The 15,315-nt window shown below is 51.0% G+C and overlaps 7 protein-coding genes across 7 annotated transcripts; 2 read left to right on the forward strand and 5 right to left on the reverse strand.

Moving 5' to 3' along the window:
- Positions 1–812: 812 nt before the first annotated feature.
- AKAW2_10006A (uncharacterized protein) lies at positions 813–1,092 on the reverse strand (the record flags this gene model as incomplete). Its single annotated transcript, XM_041688989.1, has 2 exons — positions 813–995; positions 1,090–1,092. The coding sequence occupies 2 exons, from the start codon at positions 1,090–1,092 to the stop codon at positions 813–815; spliced, it is 186 nt and encodes a 61-aa protein (XP_041536726.1).
- Positions 1,093–2,187: 1,095 nt separating this feature from the next.
- On the forward strand, positions 2,188–3,204 carry AKAW2_10007S (uncharacterized protein; the record flags this gene model as incomplete). Its single annotated transcript, XM_041690100.1, has 1 exon — positions 2,188–3,204. The coding sequence occupies one exon, from the start codon at positions 2,188–2,190 to the stop codon at positions 3,202–3,204; it is 1,017 nt and encodes a 338-aa protein (XP_041536727.1).
- A 383-nt stretch (positions 3,205–3,587) lies between these two features.
- AKAW2_10008A (Zn(II)2Cys6 transcription factor) lies at positions 3,588–6,323 on the reverse strand (the record flags this gene model as incomplete). The annotated part of the gene is made up of 4 exons (XM_041691211.1): positions 3,588–3,832; positions 3,907–4,385; positions 4,799–5,497; positions 5,563–6,323. 4 exons carry the CDS (start codon positions 6,321–6,323, stop codon positions 3,588–3,590), a joined length of 2,184 nt encoding a protein of 727 aa, XP_041536728.1.
- Positions 6,324–7,779: 1,456 nt separating this feature from the next.
- Positions 7,780–9,161, reverse strand: AKAW2_10009A (uncharacterized protein; the record flags this gene model as incomplete). The annotated part of the gene is made up of 3 exons (XM_041692322.1): positions 7,780–8,687; positions 8,748–8,840; positions 8,894–9,161. 3 exons carry the CDS (start codon positions 9,159–9,161, stop codon positions 7,780–7,782), a joined length of 1,269 nt encoding a protein of 422 aa, XP_041536729.1.
- Positions 9,162–10,143: 982 nt separating this feature from the next.
- On the reverse strand, positions 10,144–11,514 carry AKAW2_10010A (polysaccharide lyase family 1 protein; the record flags this gene model as incomplete). Its single annotated transcript, XM_041680788.1, has 5 exons — positions 10,144–10,479; positions 10,536–10,866; positions 10,923–11,048; positions 11,106–11,249; positions 11,312–11,514. The coding sequence occupies 5 exons, from the start codon at positions 11,512–11,514 to the stop codon at positions 10,144–10,146; spliced, it is 1,140 nt and encodes a 379-aa protein (XP_041536730.1).
- Positions 11,515–13,076: 1,562 nt separating this feature from the next.
- On the forward strand, positions 13,077–13,775 carry AKAW2_10012S (GNAT family N-acetyltransferase; the record flags this gene model as incomplete). Its single annotated transcript, XM_041681899.1, has 2 exons — positions 13,077–13,443; positions 13,540–13,775. The coding sequence occupies 2 exons, from the start codon at positions 13,077–13,079 to the stop codon at positions 13,773–13,775; spliced, it is 603 nt and encodes a 200-aa protein (XP_041536731.1).
- Positions 13,776–13,845: 70 nt separating this feature from the next.
- On the reverse strand, positions 13,846–15,143 carry AKAW2_10011A (uncharacterized protein; the record flags this gene model as incomplete). The annotated part of the gene is made up of 5 exons (XM_041683010.1): positions 13,846–14,269; positions 14,336–14,478; positions 14,535–14,753; positions 14,821–14,913; positions 14,976–15,143. 5 exons carry the CDS (start codon positions 15,141–15,143, stop codon positions 13,846–13,848), a joined length of 1,047 nt encoding a protein of 348 aa, XP_041536732.1.
- Positions 15,144–15,315: the final 172 nt, after the last annotated feature.

A 15,315-nucleotide genomic window follows, 5' to 3' on the forward strand; every position in this document is an offset into this window, starting at 1 on the left:
GTAGCAGTAATTACTCTAGCAGTCATCTCCGGCCTCAGACAACAAACTTAGTACACAATCAACAACAGATTTTCCTTGGCCAGGATGCACGCCATGTTTTGGTTCTTTTGCTTCGGCCCCTGACAAGGAAACACCGGAAATCTCTCCCAAGTACCCACGCGGCCGCATCCCCACTTGCCGTGTCTCTAATTCCTACCCAATCAACCCGTTAGGCATTGCCGTTCTCCTTTCTAGTGCACAAAGCCCAGGCCCCAACCTGTTTTTGATTTGTGCTTAACCCAAGTGGGAACATTCTAGATGCTAGCATTGACATGGTGGCTAATGAAGTATCATTATCGAGCTCATTGCTCAGGATGCTCTTGAAACTTCTTACCGGTGAAAAGGTGTTATATTGGACCAACAGTCTGTGCTTTTTGCGAAAATCTATGCAAAGTTACCATGTAGCACAGCAACGCCCCTTTGAGAAATCAAAAGATAGCAGTTATTGAAGCGCTTCCCTAACTTCAATATCAATCCTATCTATCATTTGAGGCGCAGCTTGCTACTTACAAGGCTGCAACCTTCTTCCACCGCTTATAATATGCCAAATTATTCCACACCCCGCACACAAAGGCCCTCAGGATCAGATATGTGGCTCCTAAACATCTCGGTTTCACCATTCCCCGATCCCACTGCTTCTTGATCTCCCGTCCGAGCAGTGACGAGCCCAGCTCCTGTCCTGTAATGCGGATTGCATCCTCTCCGTTGGTGATAACGTAATATACTGGGCCGGAACTATCAATATATATTGAGTACGGACTGTCCATAGCTTGCTAGCGAAGCCGTGCTAGAAGCCGTCGAATGACTGCCTTTATGACTCGCCATCCGTGCCCATACTCGAGGAGACCGACGATGCCCGCGTGAAAGGCGAGAAGTTCTTCGAATGAGACAAGCATCTGCTCAGTGGGCGTGCCGACGTGGTAGACCCCTGCGGATTCGAATTGGATGGAAAAGGTCTGGGCGTCTCAGCGTCGTTAGCATCGTCATAATAACGGAATTATAGTATCTCATAACGGGGAAGAAGATTTCCAGGGCCAGGAGAGTAATTACCATAATGTAGACGTGGTATGGGTGGTGCGATGAAGTAGTAGTACATTATGGATAGGATGCAGTGTTCCAGCAGAGGCTGCTCTGGGTCTGAAACAGATGTTATAAGCATATCAAATCTTGGGCGAGATGGGTTTAATTGAGCCATACCTCATCGATCCTACCCTGAGCTCTCGTGGGCACTCTGGCTTCATATAATTAGAACCCGCTATTGGTCTACCCCTATTGAAGAGTGGGGGGGTTTGATACTCCTACGAGATGGCTCGGAAAGTTTATTTTTGTAGAGTATCTCACTGCTTAATACATCCTTCAGAAGGGATATGAAGAAGCCCTGAAGACGATCAAAAAATTACGTCGTTCTTGGTTATGATTTAGTGAACTTTGTTACTCGGCGACCATCAAAGCTAAACGGCTATTATAAATGTGGCAAAAGGGTTTTTCTACAATAAAACACTCTACGACCCAACGAACACTTTCTATAACACCATATGAAGGACACTAGTTATTAGACCCACCAACCGTTGCTGCCCAACTTGAAGAAGCTTAGACCAGGAGGATCATCAATTAGGGAAAAGTATACGAAACGTGTAGGCATGGACTTTAACATATCCTCCTGTTCAATATTCTGCAACAAAATTACTCTACTCATAGTTTGCAGCGTAATCATGCCAATCTCACTATCTTTCGAAGCTTGGTGTACCCTTTCCTCCGCACGGAAAGTCTGGGGTCGGGTCCGCTTTCCGTGCCTCCACATCAGATGAGGCACCTACGTAGCCAAGCAACTAGTAGTATTCTGCAAGCACAGTATGGTTACTACCAAGGCGATACACCTGAGAGCATTCCGAAAAGCGTTCATCTGTGGACAATGTGAGGAACATCGGAATGTGGGCATTGGCGGTTTGTGATCTTCTGGACTCTTCGTCAGACTATCCTGGTTGCTTTGTGAGTTAATCGTTGCTGGGTTTTCATCAATATATTGAGCTATTTATTTGACAGCTTGCCACAGCAGTTCCGTCAGCGTTTCAGTGTAGCAGTAGCCGTCTCTTTTCTAGCCTACTTATCGCGGCTTGTAACTACTTAAGAATTATGATCAGAGCAACCATGAAGTCATTGTTCCTATCTACAGTGGCAAGCCTCGTCTTCGCAGCGGGAGCGTCCTCGATGCTTGCCGCCTCGTCGATTGACCAGCACGCTTCAGATTTATTGAAGGGTGATTGTGACCGAGAGTGCATGGCATTTATCGTGGATCAGGTTCTGGCTTCCATGGTAGTGCACAACCCATACATTTTGCCGATGGCTGCAATATATCAGGCTACGGAAAACTCGCACCCCGCAGCGCTCGGGATGATGACCGCCTGGCGAACTGTCACAGAAGCCGGGCCACCTAGTTTGCTCGCAATTGATACCACACAAGGGTCGGCTTATTTTGCCCTGGACGTCAGCGAAGGCAGCGACACGGAAAGGTCCATCCTCAGAGGCCGAGTCAAGGTCGTCAACCAGGAGATCACCGAGTTGGAAGTATTCATCAATCGCTACCGCGGGGACCACGGCTTCTCCTTCTCAGCAGCCGAGCTTCCCAGCAATTATGAGGCCTTGATGTCACCGCCAGATAATCGGACGAAGGCGAGTCGGGCAGCGTTGACAGCTCTGAGTGAGGCCTTGTTTGCTACTTCGAGTAATATGTCCGTAAGGGTCGACGCCAACTGCCAGTTTACCGAAATTGGCTGGAAGGTCATTGATACGGGAACATACAACAATGAAACAACCACCCCGCTCAGTTGCAGCTGGCCTTCAGATCATCCAACGGATGAGAATGCGCGTGTCGGTTTAGTCATTGATGAAAAGTTGGGCTTTGTTGTAACTAGCGGCATGATCCAGGGCAAGGTATACCCTTACCAAAACGTCTCGGCCTTCATCCCGGACGCCATGACTTCCTCGCAGGAGGCCCAAAATGTGTGGTTGAACGAGGTGAAAGCACGGGGTGTCAAAGGGCTTCTGGCTCCCACTGAGGCAACGGGGGAGACCCTTGAGGTGCTGCAATACTACAACGATGCGCTCCAAACCATGCAGATTAATGTGTACATGAGCGGTCCAAATATGACATCGGCCTGGCTATAGTCTATTTCATGGTATGAGGGAACAATGATCATGACCAGCATACCGAGGTATGTGAGGGAGCTGATCCGGGATTATATTTTATATTTGTTTGCTAGCTGAGCTAAGTATTTAGTCGACGCGAGGTATGGTGTCTAATGTCGTCGGGGTCATTTTCAGCTCACATTCGCTTTCCTTTAGCTTTGGTACTTAGGGACGTAATCAGTCACCGACCAGGCGCGGGCCCTTGATCCCTTTACCAAGTTGAGCACAGTATATCAATCTCTAGCTTCCGGTCATCGTGAAAGTCAATAGACGCACTGGGGGCGCTTTGTGGGGCCTGATCTCGTAAGTTTGCCCCCTCAATCCTTCTGCAAGACACGCACCATCCTCCACAGAACTCCTTCCTATTCTTCCAGGACTTCTTTTACTTGCTTTGGGAGGTAATAGTTTCTCGCCAGGCCAGGCCAAAGAGACCCATCTAATCTGACTAATCCAAGATTCATGGCCGGACACCCTGTGCTCTGGTTCCGTAAGGTTTGACGCCAAAGGTCCACAAGGCTTTTGGCACGGAGAGCGTGGTCTTTCGTGGGCGCTTGTACAAGCAGTAGCAGTAGGAAATTAGAGACAGTCGCAAATCCCACACGGGACCCTAGCTCGGTCAGTATATCGGCAGCCTAATGAGTGAGTTTTGCACAGACGTTACCCAAAAGGGACGAGACATACATCTATACCAGAAGCTCGACAAGTCACTGGTAGTCATACGCATCACCAGACGAATTACTTTGGCCGCGCAATTATCGGCTGCGCGGAGCACCGCATTTCCCATGCCATTCTCATCGGACATGTCAATGGCCATGGACGGCTCGATCTCTTCGGCGTCGAACAACTGAGCCAAGAGGTCGTTGAATTGGTTCGTAAATTCCGCTGTCTCGAAGTTCTCCTCGAGCAACGGGGGCGGCGCGGCAGAGCGAACCATTGGCCGCAGGAGGGCGCGGAACACAAATACCTCCAGAAGGATGCAGGCAAAACGGAGGCAGTTTGACTGGCAGTATATGCTGTCCAGAGTAGTGGGCTGATGATCGGGCTGACGTACCGATACTGGGGAGTGCGCGTACCACTCCTTGAGCTTCTGTAAAAGAGGACGGGCAATTTCCAGCGTTGCATGAAAATCCGGCGATAATCGCTGCGACGCCTTTAGTGTGCTATGGGGCCAGGGGTTAGTCAGTATAGCATGATTAAACATTAGTGAGACGCTACTGCCACACCAGCTAGGCTTCCTCCACACCAACCTTCACTGATGCCACACCCTCCGCCTACCTTATAAGGTAAGATCCCATCCATTGAAGCTGATGCTTGGTTTCTATTACAGACAGAACCATACTGCCTTCCACCTTTGGAACCTATATTTGGGGCAGGATTCCAGCAGCTCAGGCAAGTAAACTACCGAAAAGGGACGGCGGTAAGGAATACCAAAGAGACTATACCCTAAAGGGAGCGGGTTTTGCCTTCTTAGGTAGGCGGAGGGTGTGGCATGGTCGAAGGCTGGTGTGGAGGAAGCCTAGCTGGTGTGGCAGTAGTGTCTCCCTTACATTAAAATCGTAGTTGGGAGACCTACAAAAGGGAGCGTTGTAATTCATCAGCGATGCGCGACAACTGAATGAGTTGCTGGAATGGTTGAGCAGTGAGAACGTCGTGTGAGGAGTGTGAGGAGGACGCAGGTTGCTGCAGAGCCAGGCGTAGACACTCAGACATCACGAAATCATCATCGCTCAGATCTGTGGCGTCCCAATCGTCGCTTCCTATGTAAGACGGACGCCCAATAAGCAAGCAACGCCACTTATCTTCGGCGTAGATGGCCCACCAAAGGCGGCGACGAATCCTCTTCTCCCATAATGGAAGTCCCATGAGCCGGCAATCCAACTGAAGCCCAAGCGACATGGCAACGCCGACAAGCATGCCCACCAAGGACCAGGTGAAGGCACTATCAGCCACAGCACTTTCGGTGGCGCTGATCGGTCGGTGAAGGTAGAGAATTCCTGCTTGAAGGGTCGAAAGACGGGCAGTGTGGATGTCCCGTAGCAGAAGGTCAAGAACCATGCGCCAGAGCAGATCAGTCGCGGGAGGAGCGTACGCATCAATCAAGCAGAGATAGTCATCAAACTTGGCGAATGGTTGTGCTGATGCGTAGATTGCAGCCAAAAGACACAAGGGTGTCCTTTGAAGGATATCCTGGTCGGGCACCGTACCTGCTGCTGCAAGCCCAAAATGTGACCGCGAAATGATCGGCAGCGTCGGAAAAATAAACTTCATGAAGCTGGAGAGAACGGCATATCATGTCAGCCACAGAGCGCATCAACGGCGGTATTCTTGTCAGCTTACAGCACTACCAATCTCTGGCCACATTCGGGGGGTACAATGTGGTTTAATTGCTCATGTGTATTCAGTGGGTCTGGCGGTGGCAGCTGAGCCTTGGAAGACTCATAGAGCTGATCCGACGAGACCAGAAAATGGCAGGGGATCTTCTCGTCAAACGGAACGCCCCCTGCGTTCCGGAAGTGCACTTGGTGGAAGGAGAGGAAGCCTCTGTCGTTGAATTTGCAGTGTCTGAGAAGCCACGGGTCAGATTCGGCTGACGCGCCATTGACCTGGTAGGATACACCAGCCAAACCATCAAGTGTCTGGATGGTCTGATGCGTGTGTCTTTCTTTGAAGGCTGAAGGCGTGTGCGGGCGTGTGCCGCCTGGATCTGCAGAGATTCTCACCGTGTCTAGCTCGAAGAAAGGGATATCGACTGCTTGATGCGCAACTGGGGGATCTTCTTGGTTCACCACCAGATCCTCGGTCGCTTGCAAGTTACTTGTTGCGACCGGTCGGGTCTCTGGTGAAGGTAATTTCGGCGGCACAGTGCCCTGATGAGAGTGAGGCCGAGGGCGAGGGCGAAGACGAGTAAAGGAACAATACTGACCCGCAGCTAGACAGCGCTGACAGCTGCCATGGTGATCAGCTTCGCAGCGTACTTTTCTCCGTCGGCATCCGTCACATGGGGGGTGTCGTTTTGATCTATAGGGGCGAATGGTAGGAGGTGGCGAGCGAGTGTGGAATTGATGGGGAGTTGTTGGATTCGGAGAATTTGACGCCATGCGACAGTCGGTCAGCCGATGATTTGCGTATTGAAAATGACGTTTTCTTGGAGCAGTACTTTGTAGAAGATCAGCAACGTGGATAATCGCCGCTGGGGTCTAAAGGGCTACTTAACTAATCCGCCGAAGTCAATTCGACAGCGGCCAAGAACGAGTTGGCCGACAAGTTCGCCGAATGCCTTGTCTGATTCGTTACCCGCCCAAATGACACCGCCGAATGGGTTTGGCCCGAGTGTCGCCGGAAGGCGCACATTACCACCGCCACCATTGTTCCTACTACTACTACTACCACTACTATTACGACAGCTTCACGCCGTTGATGCTGTTACTTCAATCGTATGCTCCACTCATTTATTGTTAATTATACTCAAGCGGGCTAATAGAACGTTAAATTCCACCGAAATCTCGCAATATGGTACTTCAATACCTACCCCCTCCCTCAATCGTCGATCACCGAAAGGAAAACATTGAACCGGTTGGTGAGTATATTCAAGAATCTCGCATGAAAATCAAGTTGACCATTACCAGCGGTATCCATTCCCCCTACAACAAGATCCAAAGCATTGATCCCCTATTCCGCGTTAGCTCTTCTGTGGCAATTGTAAGGGTTATCGGCTATGTGTGGCGGTGAATCGAGTACCATTGTAGAAATGAGAGTAGGATGGTGTGGAAGCTTCGCAGCTCTCACTATATGTCGGAGGCGTGACTGTTTCATCACTGAATGATTGAAGTCAGCAAAGGGTTTCTAACACCGGAGACTTCGGGTGCTCACTTGGTCGTCGGTGTGGCAGTGGATGGTGTACTTTGCTGCGCGTCTCTCTTGCGTGATTCATCCACCCTGTCCACAGCAGGTGTGGAACGACAAGATAGTCTGGCTTTGAGGCCGGTCACTTTCTGTCTCCAATCCATGATGTGGAGGTTAACATACAATGCATTGCCCGGTGAGGATCACAAACAGCACGAGGGACCAGGAATGCTTTATATATGCCAAATATAAGACCGAGGGGTTATATCTACGGCACTTGCCGTTCAGGAATCAAGCACCTTATCTTTCGGTTCTGCTCCCTCATGCACTGAATCGCAAGTCTTTTCGAGGAAGCCACCTGACTAATTGAGTGGCCGACAGCCGAGATAGTTGCATCCTCCTTGGAAGAGTGCGGCGATTGGGGGCCTGCAGTTCGCCGATTTTATTTCCTAGAGAAGCATCCTTGGCTTCAATGTTGACTTCGCCGAGGGTTCCCCTCTTAGACTGCTCCTAAGCACAACAACTGTGGTGGACACTGCTCTCGATAATTGACGCGGAAATAACCATTAGAATGAGAATGTAATTTACTTTTATTATTCTTTATCGAATTATATTGTCGGTGGACCCAGACGCACCACTACCCGACAAGAGATAGTATTTCGTTTGGTGTTTCCGGTAGCACGTATGTGTCCCACCGGTCTATCGCAGGCTTTAGAACTTGGATTTCACTTTCCAGCCCACACAAATGCCCCTGGCAACAGCAAAAGCGACCGCGGAGGCCGCATACAACACGCCTCCGAAGACAATCATGCCCCAATACTCCCCCTGGTTCTGTTGCTGGATAGCACCCGCAATCGGGATGCCCGTCAATGTACCCACACTGACTATCGTAAATGTCGTCCCGCTCCTCTTCCCTAGATCCTCCGTCTTACAGACTTGCGAAATGCACACGGGGGTTAGACTGATAGCAGCACCGCTCCAAAAGCCGAACAATACCGCATAGCAAATTACTGCGGGCATATTCGCCCCTGATGCAAGCCACAATGCCAGGGTAAGCGCAGCACAGATGATCGACGTTCCTACCATCACGTTGAACCTTCCGAGCCGATCTGCTACTAAGCCCGGGAGGAACCGTCCTGGGACAGCGCCTAGATTGAGAAAGATACTTAGCGCGTATGCGAGGGTGTCATCCATCCCAATATGAATCCCATAGGATGAGATGTAGGTAATCGGTATGAAGACGGCGAATTCCACTAGGAAGATGGCTGTTGTGGTCGCGGCATATTTCTTCTCTCGCAGGGCGCGAAAGTCGACGGATGCGCCAACGCTTTTCTCATTCAGGACCCGTGTTTTCAGCGTCAGACATGATATCAGTAAAAGAACAGCACTGATAAGTGCAATAATACGCATTGCCCAGGGGAAGCCAATTCTGGGTGCTGCAAAAAGGATAATAACGGGGAATATGACTCCTCCTATACCCCCGGCAGTGCAGGCGATGCCGGTCGCATATCCGCGTCGCACGTTGAACCAGTGCCCAATGCAGGAAACGGCTGGAATAAAGAGGGCACATGCAGATAGGCCACCAAGAACACTGAATGAGAGGAATATCTGGTAGAATTCTATCGCAACAAGTCAGCATTATCTGTACCACTCCTGTACGGATAACATGTGCTCCCAACCTTGGCTGAAACTAAAGCCAATCAGTGCTATAACCATGCCGATTGACCCTGGAAAAATAACATAGTTGGGTCCATAGGTATCCAATATTGGTCCTGCTATTTATCAGCAGCCACAGAAATCCAAGGTGATTGGAGACTTTACTAACCGGTTTGTGCCCCAGCAGCATACAAGAAGAAGCTGTACGCGCCAAATATCCAGCCAATGCTGGACTCGGAATAGTCCTGGAGCTGGTGCTTACTCGTCCATGCATGGAGAATACCCAGGCAGTTAAGCAATCCCATGGAAGGGATCATCGCACACCATGCTCCCAACACCACCAACCAGGCTTCAAGTCCGCCTTCGGGATATCCGTGCCGCATCGTAGTTTCGACGATTGTCAGAGGAGACGCAGACTCGTCTCTCTCAGTCTTCATGGCAAGAATAGGGAATACTTGGGGACTTTTGCAAGCGAGACCTGGAGGGCAAAAAACTCACTCTGGCATGTATTACGCTGGAGGAATTTCCAATGAAAGCCATCGACCTAATAAGAGACCTAGGACTGCTTTCGAGTGTCAGTGTAGATTTCCTTGAAGAATCGCAAAATCGGCGATTATTCAATTTATGGGACATCTTCCCCGTTCTAGGCCGACTACAAAATGAGCATTCGGAGGTGTTTCTTACTACTAGTACTTAGTACATCATGGAAGCATTTTGTTGATGACCAATAAACCTCGGTGTGCTCGGCCGGTGATTGGTTGTATGTCCGTCTGTGGAGCTGTCTTCGGCGAAAGGGCAACTAGACAATTCATGATTCTGAAGCCCATAGTTAATGCTGTCATGCGTTAGACCAGACACTCATGCCGGGTTGACCTGTGTAATTTCTTGCATGTAAGTCCGGCCATTAATTACCAGTCAGGCAATCAGTACATGTCATCACTGGGTTGGGCCGACCATAGTGCCAAGTCAACCCCATTCTTAGAAACCGAATCAGTATATATCCGTGCTGGCAGAACATATCGACTGGGACTGAAAATAGATAATGATAGCGACAAGCAAAGCATATCACTAATGTGAGATCTGTTCTGCCTGGCCCAATCATTCATATCACCCCCAAATTGGTGACAGATACGATAGGTGTCCTTCCACTCTCCGACCAAGAGAGAGGTATGTCAATACCCCCGAGAATAGCTCTGCCTGCAATATAACTTTTCAGATTCCTATTTGGGTATCCATGGTAGGTGTATACATTTTGACGGCGGGAGAGATTCATATGGCAATAAAGGCCTTATGCTTTGTTGTACTCATTTGTTATGCACTCTAGTCCACTACATCCCAGGCCGGGGGAGTATTACTGATACTGAATCTATAATACATGTTATACCATTTCTGCATATGAGAATGTCTCTCCTTCCATGCTTATTTTCCCTGGCCAGCGTTCTTCATGGTCCACTGGGCAATGTTACCCGGGGGGTGAGCCGTCGCAATGGTCTTGCCAGCGAACTTGCTGATGATGCTGGTGTCAGATCCGGACATGGAGCCGGAGTTACCGAAGGCGTTGAGCTGGCAGGAGCGACCGAAGACGGAGGCACACTGCTGGTTGATGTTGGCGTCCGGGGAGCTGAAGAGCTGGCCGCTGATGGGGGTCTCTACCACAGTGTTGACGTCCTGGAAGACATTACCCTCGGCCAGGACGTAACCACCAGTGCCGATCTCGAAGGCGTGGCCATCGAAGTTGTGGAAGAGGTTGTTCACCTGTCGGCATAGTAGTCAGCAATGTGCAGATGGTAGAGAGGGTAAAGACTACATACGGCGTGCAGCAGAGTGTTACCCTGGACCTTGGGCATGCGGCCGCTCAGGTTGTAGAAGTAGTTGCCCTTGAGAGTCACCATGTCGTTGCTGCCGTCCAGGTACACGCCCCAGTAGTGTTGACCGTTGCAGGTGGCAGAGTAGTCGGAACGACCATCGATGAGGGAGTAGGAGATGGTGACACGGTTGTCGGCGCTGGTGCCCAGGACGATGTGCTGGCGACCAATGCGAGCAGTTGTCACATGATCGATCCAGACCAGATCAGAGTCATCGACAGTGATGGCATCACCACCCCAGACATACTTGGGGTTGATGTCGGTGACGGCAATGTTCCTGGCCGTTATTAGCAAGGGTGGATTCACATCCTACGACCGATGGTCCGCACTCACTGGATAATGACGTTCTTGGCGCCGCTGACCACGCGGAGACCCTTGCCCTTGATGACACCCTTGGTGCCCTGTCCAACGATACTCTTGTTGGAATTGACCGTGATGGGGAGGATACCGGCCTTATCACTATGCGGCAATCAGCATGGCGAGAGTCTGAGCATCATTCGAACGGGGGCAACATACTAAGTCACGGATACCTTGGGGGCGCTAGCCTGGTAGTTGTCGCACCAACTGTGCAGGTTGATCGCCACCTGGCATTGGGAGGCAGTTCCCCAGGGGGCGCATCCAGTGGTAGTCTCGGTACCCTCGGTGCCGGTAAAGTCGAAGCTGAAAGATCAATGTATTAGACAATTGTCTACCCCTGTATCCCAAATGAAGCATCGACCTACGTTCTATCCAGGATAATCACACGAGGCTCATTGTCTCCCAGGTAAGAGACCAGCTCATCAGTAGTCGTGGGATAGACGGGGGAAGCGCTGCCACCGCCAGTGACGCCATGAGCAAAACCCTCGGCGGCGCCTACAACGCCAGCGGCACTGACAGCGCTGGCCAGGGATGCCGCGGCAGCAGCGAAAAGCAGCTTGTAGTGCATGTTGACCTGTCAAAGTATAGAAGATACGAAGGGAAACAAAAAGAAAAATCGGAAAGAATGAAGGTCTTGGGTGTTATCAAAGAACGACAGCCTGGAAAGAGTGACAGGGGTGTAAAAGAAAGAAAGGAAGGCGATATCTTCTTCTGGATGGCATTGGAGAGGGAACGTTTCCAGGTATATATACAAGCCGGAAAACATGATGGTGGAGCTGGCAGTCAGACCGTCGCCGTTTGGTCCCCTCAACCATGTTCTGGAATGAGACGAGGGACCCGGGGACAGGACCTGAAATGGATGAGAACCCAATCTATGTGGCTTGGCAGGCAGGTCTTGGTTTCTTCTACCGGAGATTAACCTGTCAGTGGGTGTGGTGGCTTATATTTTACGATGTTAAAGTAGCGCTACTGCTGCCCAGACATCGCCGGACTCGCGGAACCAACATCTCCAATTTTTATCTTCTTGGGTCTACGAGTCATGACGATTATAATGAGAATGGCCGAACAAGTCAGGAATTAAAAGCCTGCGATAAAGCTTGTCTGCCTAGATACCATTAAGATGACAGTCGGAAATCTCTTCCCAAGCAGACCTCGTTTTTCACCGGAGTTCCCGGGTCCGCCCTGAACCCAAGGTCTGCTTGGCGGAGCATAGGAATGGTGAGAAGCAGGATAGTGGTCCACTTCAGGATGTCTTAGAAGCAATCCGGCTGGCTTCCGAAGGGGGGGGGGCGTGGAGGTCAGGGTCCCATGAACGGCCCTGACCTATATTATTCATGGCTTGCTTGGTAGATGGAGAAAAGTGGTACCGGCAGTCTGACAGTGAGACATTGCAAAGAACTGCCCCAAGAGAGGGTTTATTATAAATCTTGAGTCCCAGTGGAAATTACTAGACGCCAAGAAGCCTCAAAAGGGATTAGCTTGGAAGTTACGTGATAATGTTCGGTCACGTTGTAGTTTGTCTTGTTTGTTAGATCTCTTGGGTCACATGATAGAGGAGATTCAGCCTCAGGCATCCGTCCATCCACCGCCTCCTCGTCTCTCTCTCTTTCTATTCTCCCAAGGATGCCACATTCATCTCCATCCACTATCCCTTGACCATATCTCCCGACGCTTCCTTGGCCAATTACACACTGCTACAAAAGGATAGATATGTCCCCGCTCTCTCCAACCAGTACTTGCTGGACTCTAGATGATGCTTGCATACAAGGGTGACCCTGGCATTGTTTGGGGGACGTCAACTCGACGGTGCGTACATTCAAGGGACCAGCAGCTGTTGTGTAGTAGTGTCTCTAACCCAGTCATGCTACGAAGAACTGGCGTTGGTTTTAGTTTATCCTCATATCTTGAGTCGTCCGTCATTCAGCCCGCGCTGACTCCCCCCGCGCCGACAAAGACGGTGTCTGTTAGTTCTACTACTAGTAATAGTACTAGTAAATATATATTCCCCCGGGGTCACGCTTACTAGCAGCCTGGTAGTAGTATTTCATCATTTCCAACTACCCTTCACAATTCTGACTCCAAATCGAGCAAACAACTGGTAGTAGTAGCACTACTAGTACTCTCATCAACATGTTTCAACTCCTCCCCGTTACAGAGCCTGACCTCTCCTCTATGGTCGAGTTGTGGTACGACGCCTTTGATGATCCCATCAATCGGCGGCTGTATCCCGATACCTCCGGAGCGCGCGCCTGGCTAGAGGACTACCACCGCGCCAGTCTGCAATCCCCTGATCAACACTATCTTAAAGTTACCACGGATCATAGTACCGGGTCGACCTCTCCCCTTGTAGCATTCGTGAAATGGGACTTCAACACCACCTCTCCAGGTCACCACTTTCCCCCGCGCCATGTCGATTTCGACCAAATCTTTTGCGACACGTTCTTCGGGGGGCTGGACCAGGCGCGACGGACCATCATGGGCTCGCGTCCGCACTATTGTATGCTCCTGTCCTCGATATTCTTCCTTTTTGCTTCTATTTTCTATCATCCTCGTGCCTTTGGTGATGCGCCCGCTAAATGATGACATGTCCCAGATCTGGATGCCCTGATCACCCACCCGGAATATCGCCGGCAGGGAGCGGCATCAATGCTCATCCAGTGGGGATGTAAGCGTGCCGATCAGGACGGAATTCCCATATGGGTGGATTCCAGTCAGGAAGGGGCCCGGATCTACCAGCGCTTTGGGTTTCGCGATGTCAGTGTGTTGGGGGTGACTCCGACCGGCGCCATGTCCATGCTGCGGGATCCCGTTGGTGGTGATGCTGCGTAGTAGCTAGCAAAGTCTGGGATTCTTCATGTATCTAACTAATCCGAGCATTTCTATTACCACCATCGCTCTCTTACAATCGTTCGGGCCCCCTGAGCGGCTGCATCTCAATATACTCGGTTCGTAGACTCCACTCGCGCGTCTGGTGGATCATTAACCCCCCGCTTGCCTCCTCCAGATACCCCTCGCACTCCCTCGCTCCCCCGGTCGGGATCATGGTAATCTCATCGTCTGCCGGATATGGACGCGATCGGGCCTTGGATGGAGGGCCCTCACTGGTTTCCGACCGCAGATAAGAGCCATCTTTCTGGCCACCCTGACCCCAGCCCGTGTTGAAGGCTATCACAAACGGCTTGAGGCAGGGCACCGTCGCCGCCATGAGACTGCTGTGCAGGAGCACTTCGGTGGCCACCACCACATTCGACATGTCCAGCAGAATATTGTTTAACCCGACCCGGTTGAGGTAACATTGGCGCACAATGGTAAGGGCGACAATCCTTACTAACAGTCAGCTAATGTGGCCTAGTCATATACGCAGCAACAACAGCAATGAGTGTACGTACACGATTCGAGTGCCAAAGGCACCTATCACCCCGGCCTTTTGAGTGCGACGCATCTGCACTCCCCACACCAATCGAATACTCAGGCCCACCAGAAGGGCCTCTGTGATGATATCGAACGCTGTCATGGCACGCCATCCCGTCATCTGGCTCTCTTAGCATGTATTCTGGTCATCATCCGAATGTGGCAAAGGCGACTGACGAAAGAGTGACATTGCGTGAGATTCCATGGCTGAGAAGGTTCACATTGAAGTCCCACTGCAAGAAGGGAAGCGAGGAACCAAAGGACGAGTACCGCGAGGCCCACAGTGCAAAGTCGTATATAGGCGCCTTCTCGGCCCAGGCGCCGAAGAAGGAGGCAGACAGATACTTTGGAGGCGCCATGGCTAGCGAGGAACAGGAGATTGGCTGTATACAAAGCCTGTCATGATAACCCTAAGTCAGTAACCAAGACAAATGACGCATCCCGATGAGAAGGTAGAACTTGCCTTCATGGCACCCTCTTCGTCGGTCGGATTGATTCGACCCAGACCCTGCGATACACCCTTCATAATGGCGCCCATATTCCCAATTCCTATCGCCTGTCTCATTAAGATCGATCAATTCAGGCATTCCGAGCGGCAATGAGCTCAGGGTTACTTACTCCACCGATCCAGACTACGACATCATCCCATCCAGCCGGTCCGTTCATGGCAACCCGCATATAGACCCGGAACAAGGACACCAGCACCATCCAAGACATGAACAGCGTTGCGGCGATGACGATCGCCCCGCTGCGGTCCGTCGGGCTGATCCCATAAGGCGCCGCCATGTGTCGACGGGGTGAGGCTTGAGGGGATTCGGGACGATGGACAGAGGCATTGCTGGGGCTGTCAACCTGCCTGGACTTACTTTATAATAGATCAGGCGGCTCAGAGGACAGGGAAGTGATTCCTAGGATCAACAGGTACCCTGGTCGGAATGTCGACTGGGGAGGACAAGAG

The sequence above is a fragment of the Aspergillus luchuensis genome, chromosome 1 (assembly GCF_016861625.1).
Source record: "Aspergillus luchuensis IFO 4308 DNA, chromosome 1, nearly complete sequence".
NCBI lineage: Eukaryota > Fungi > Ascomycota > Eurotiomycetes > Eurotiales > Aspergillaceae > Aspergillus > Aspergillus luchuensis.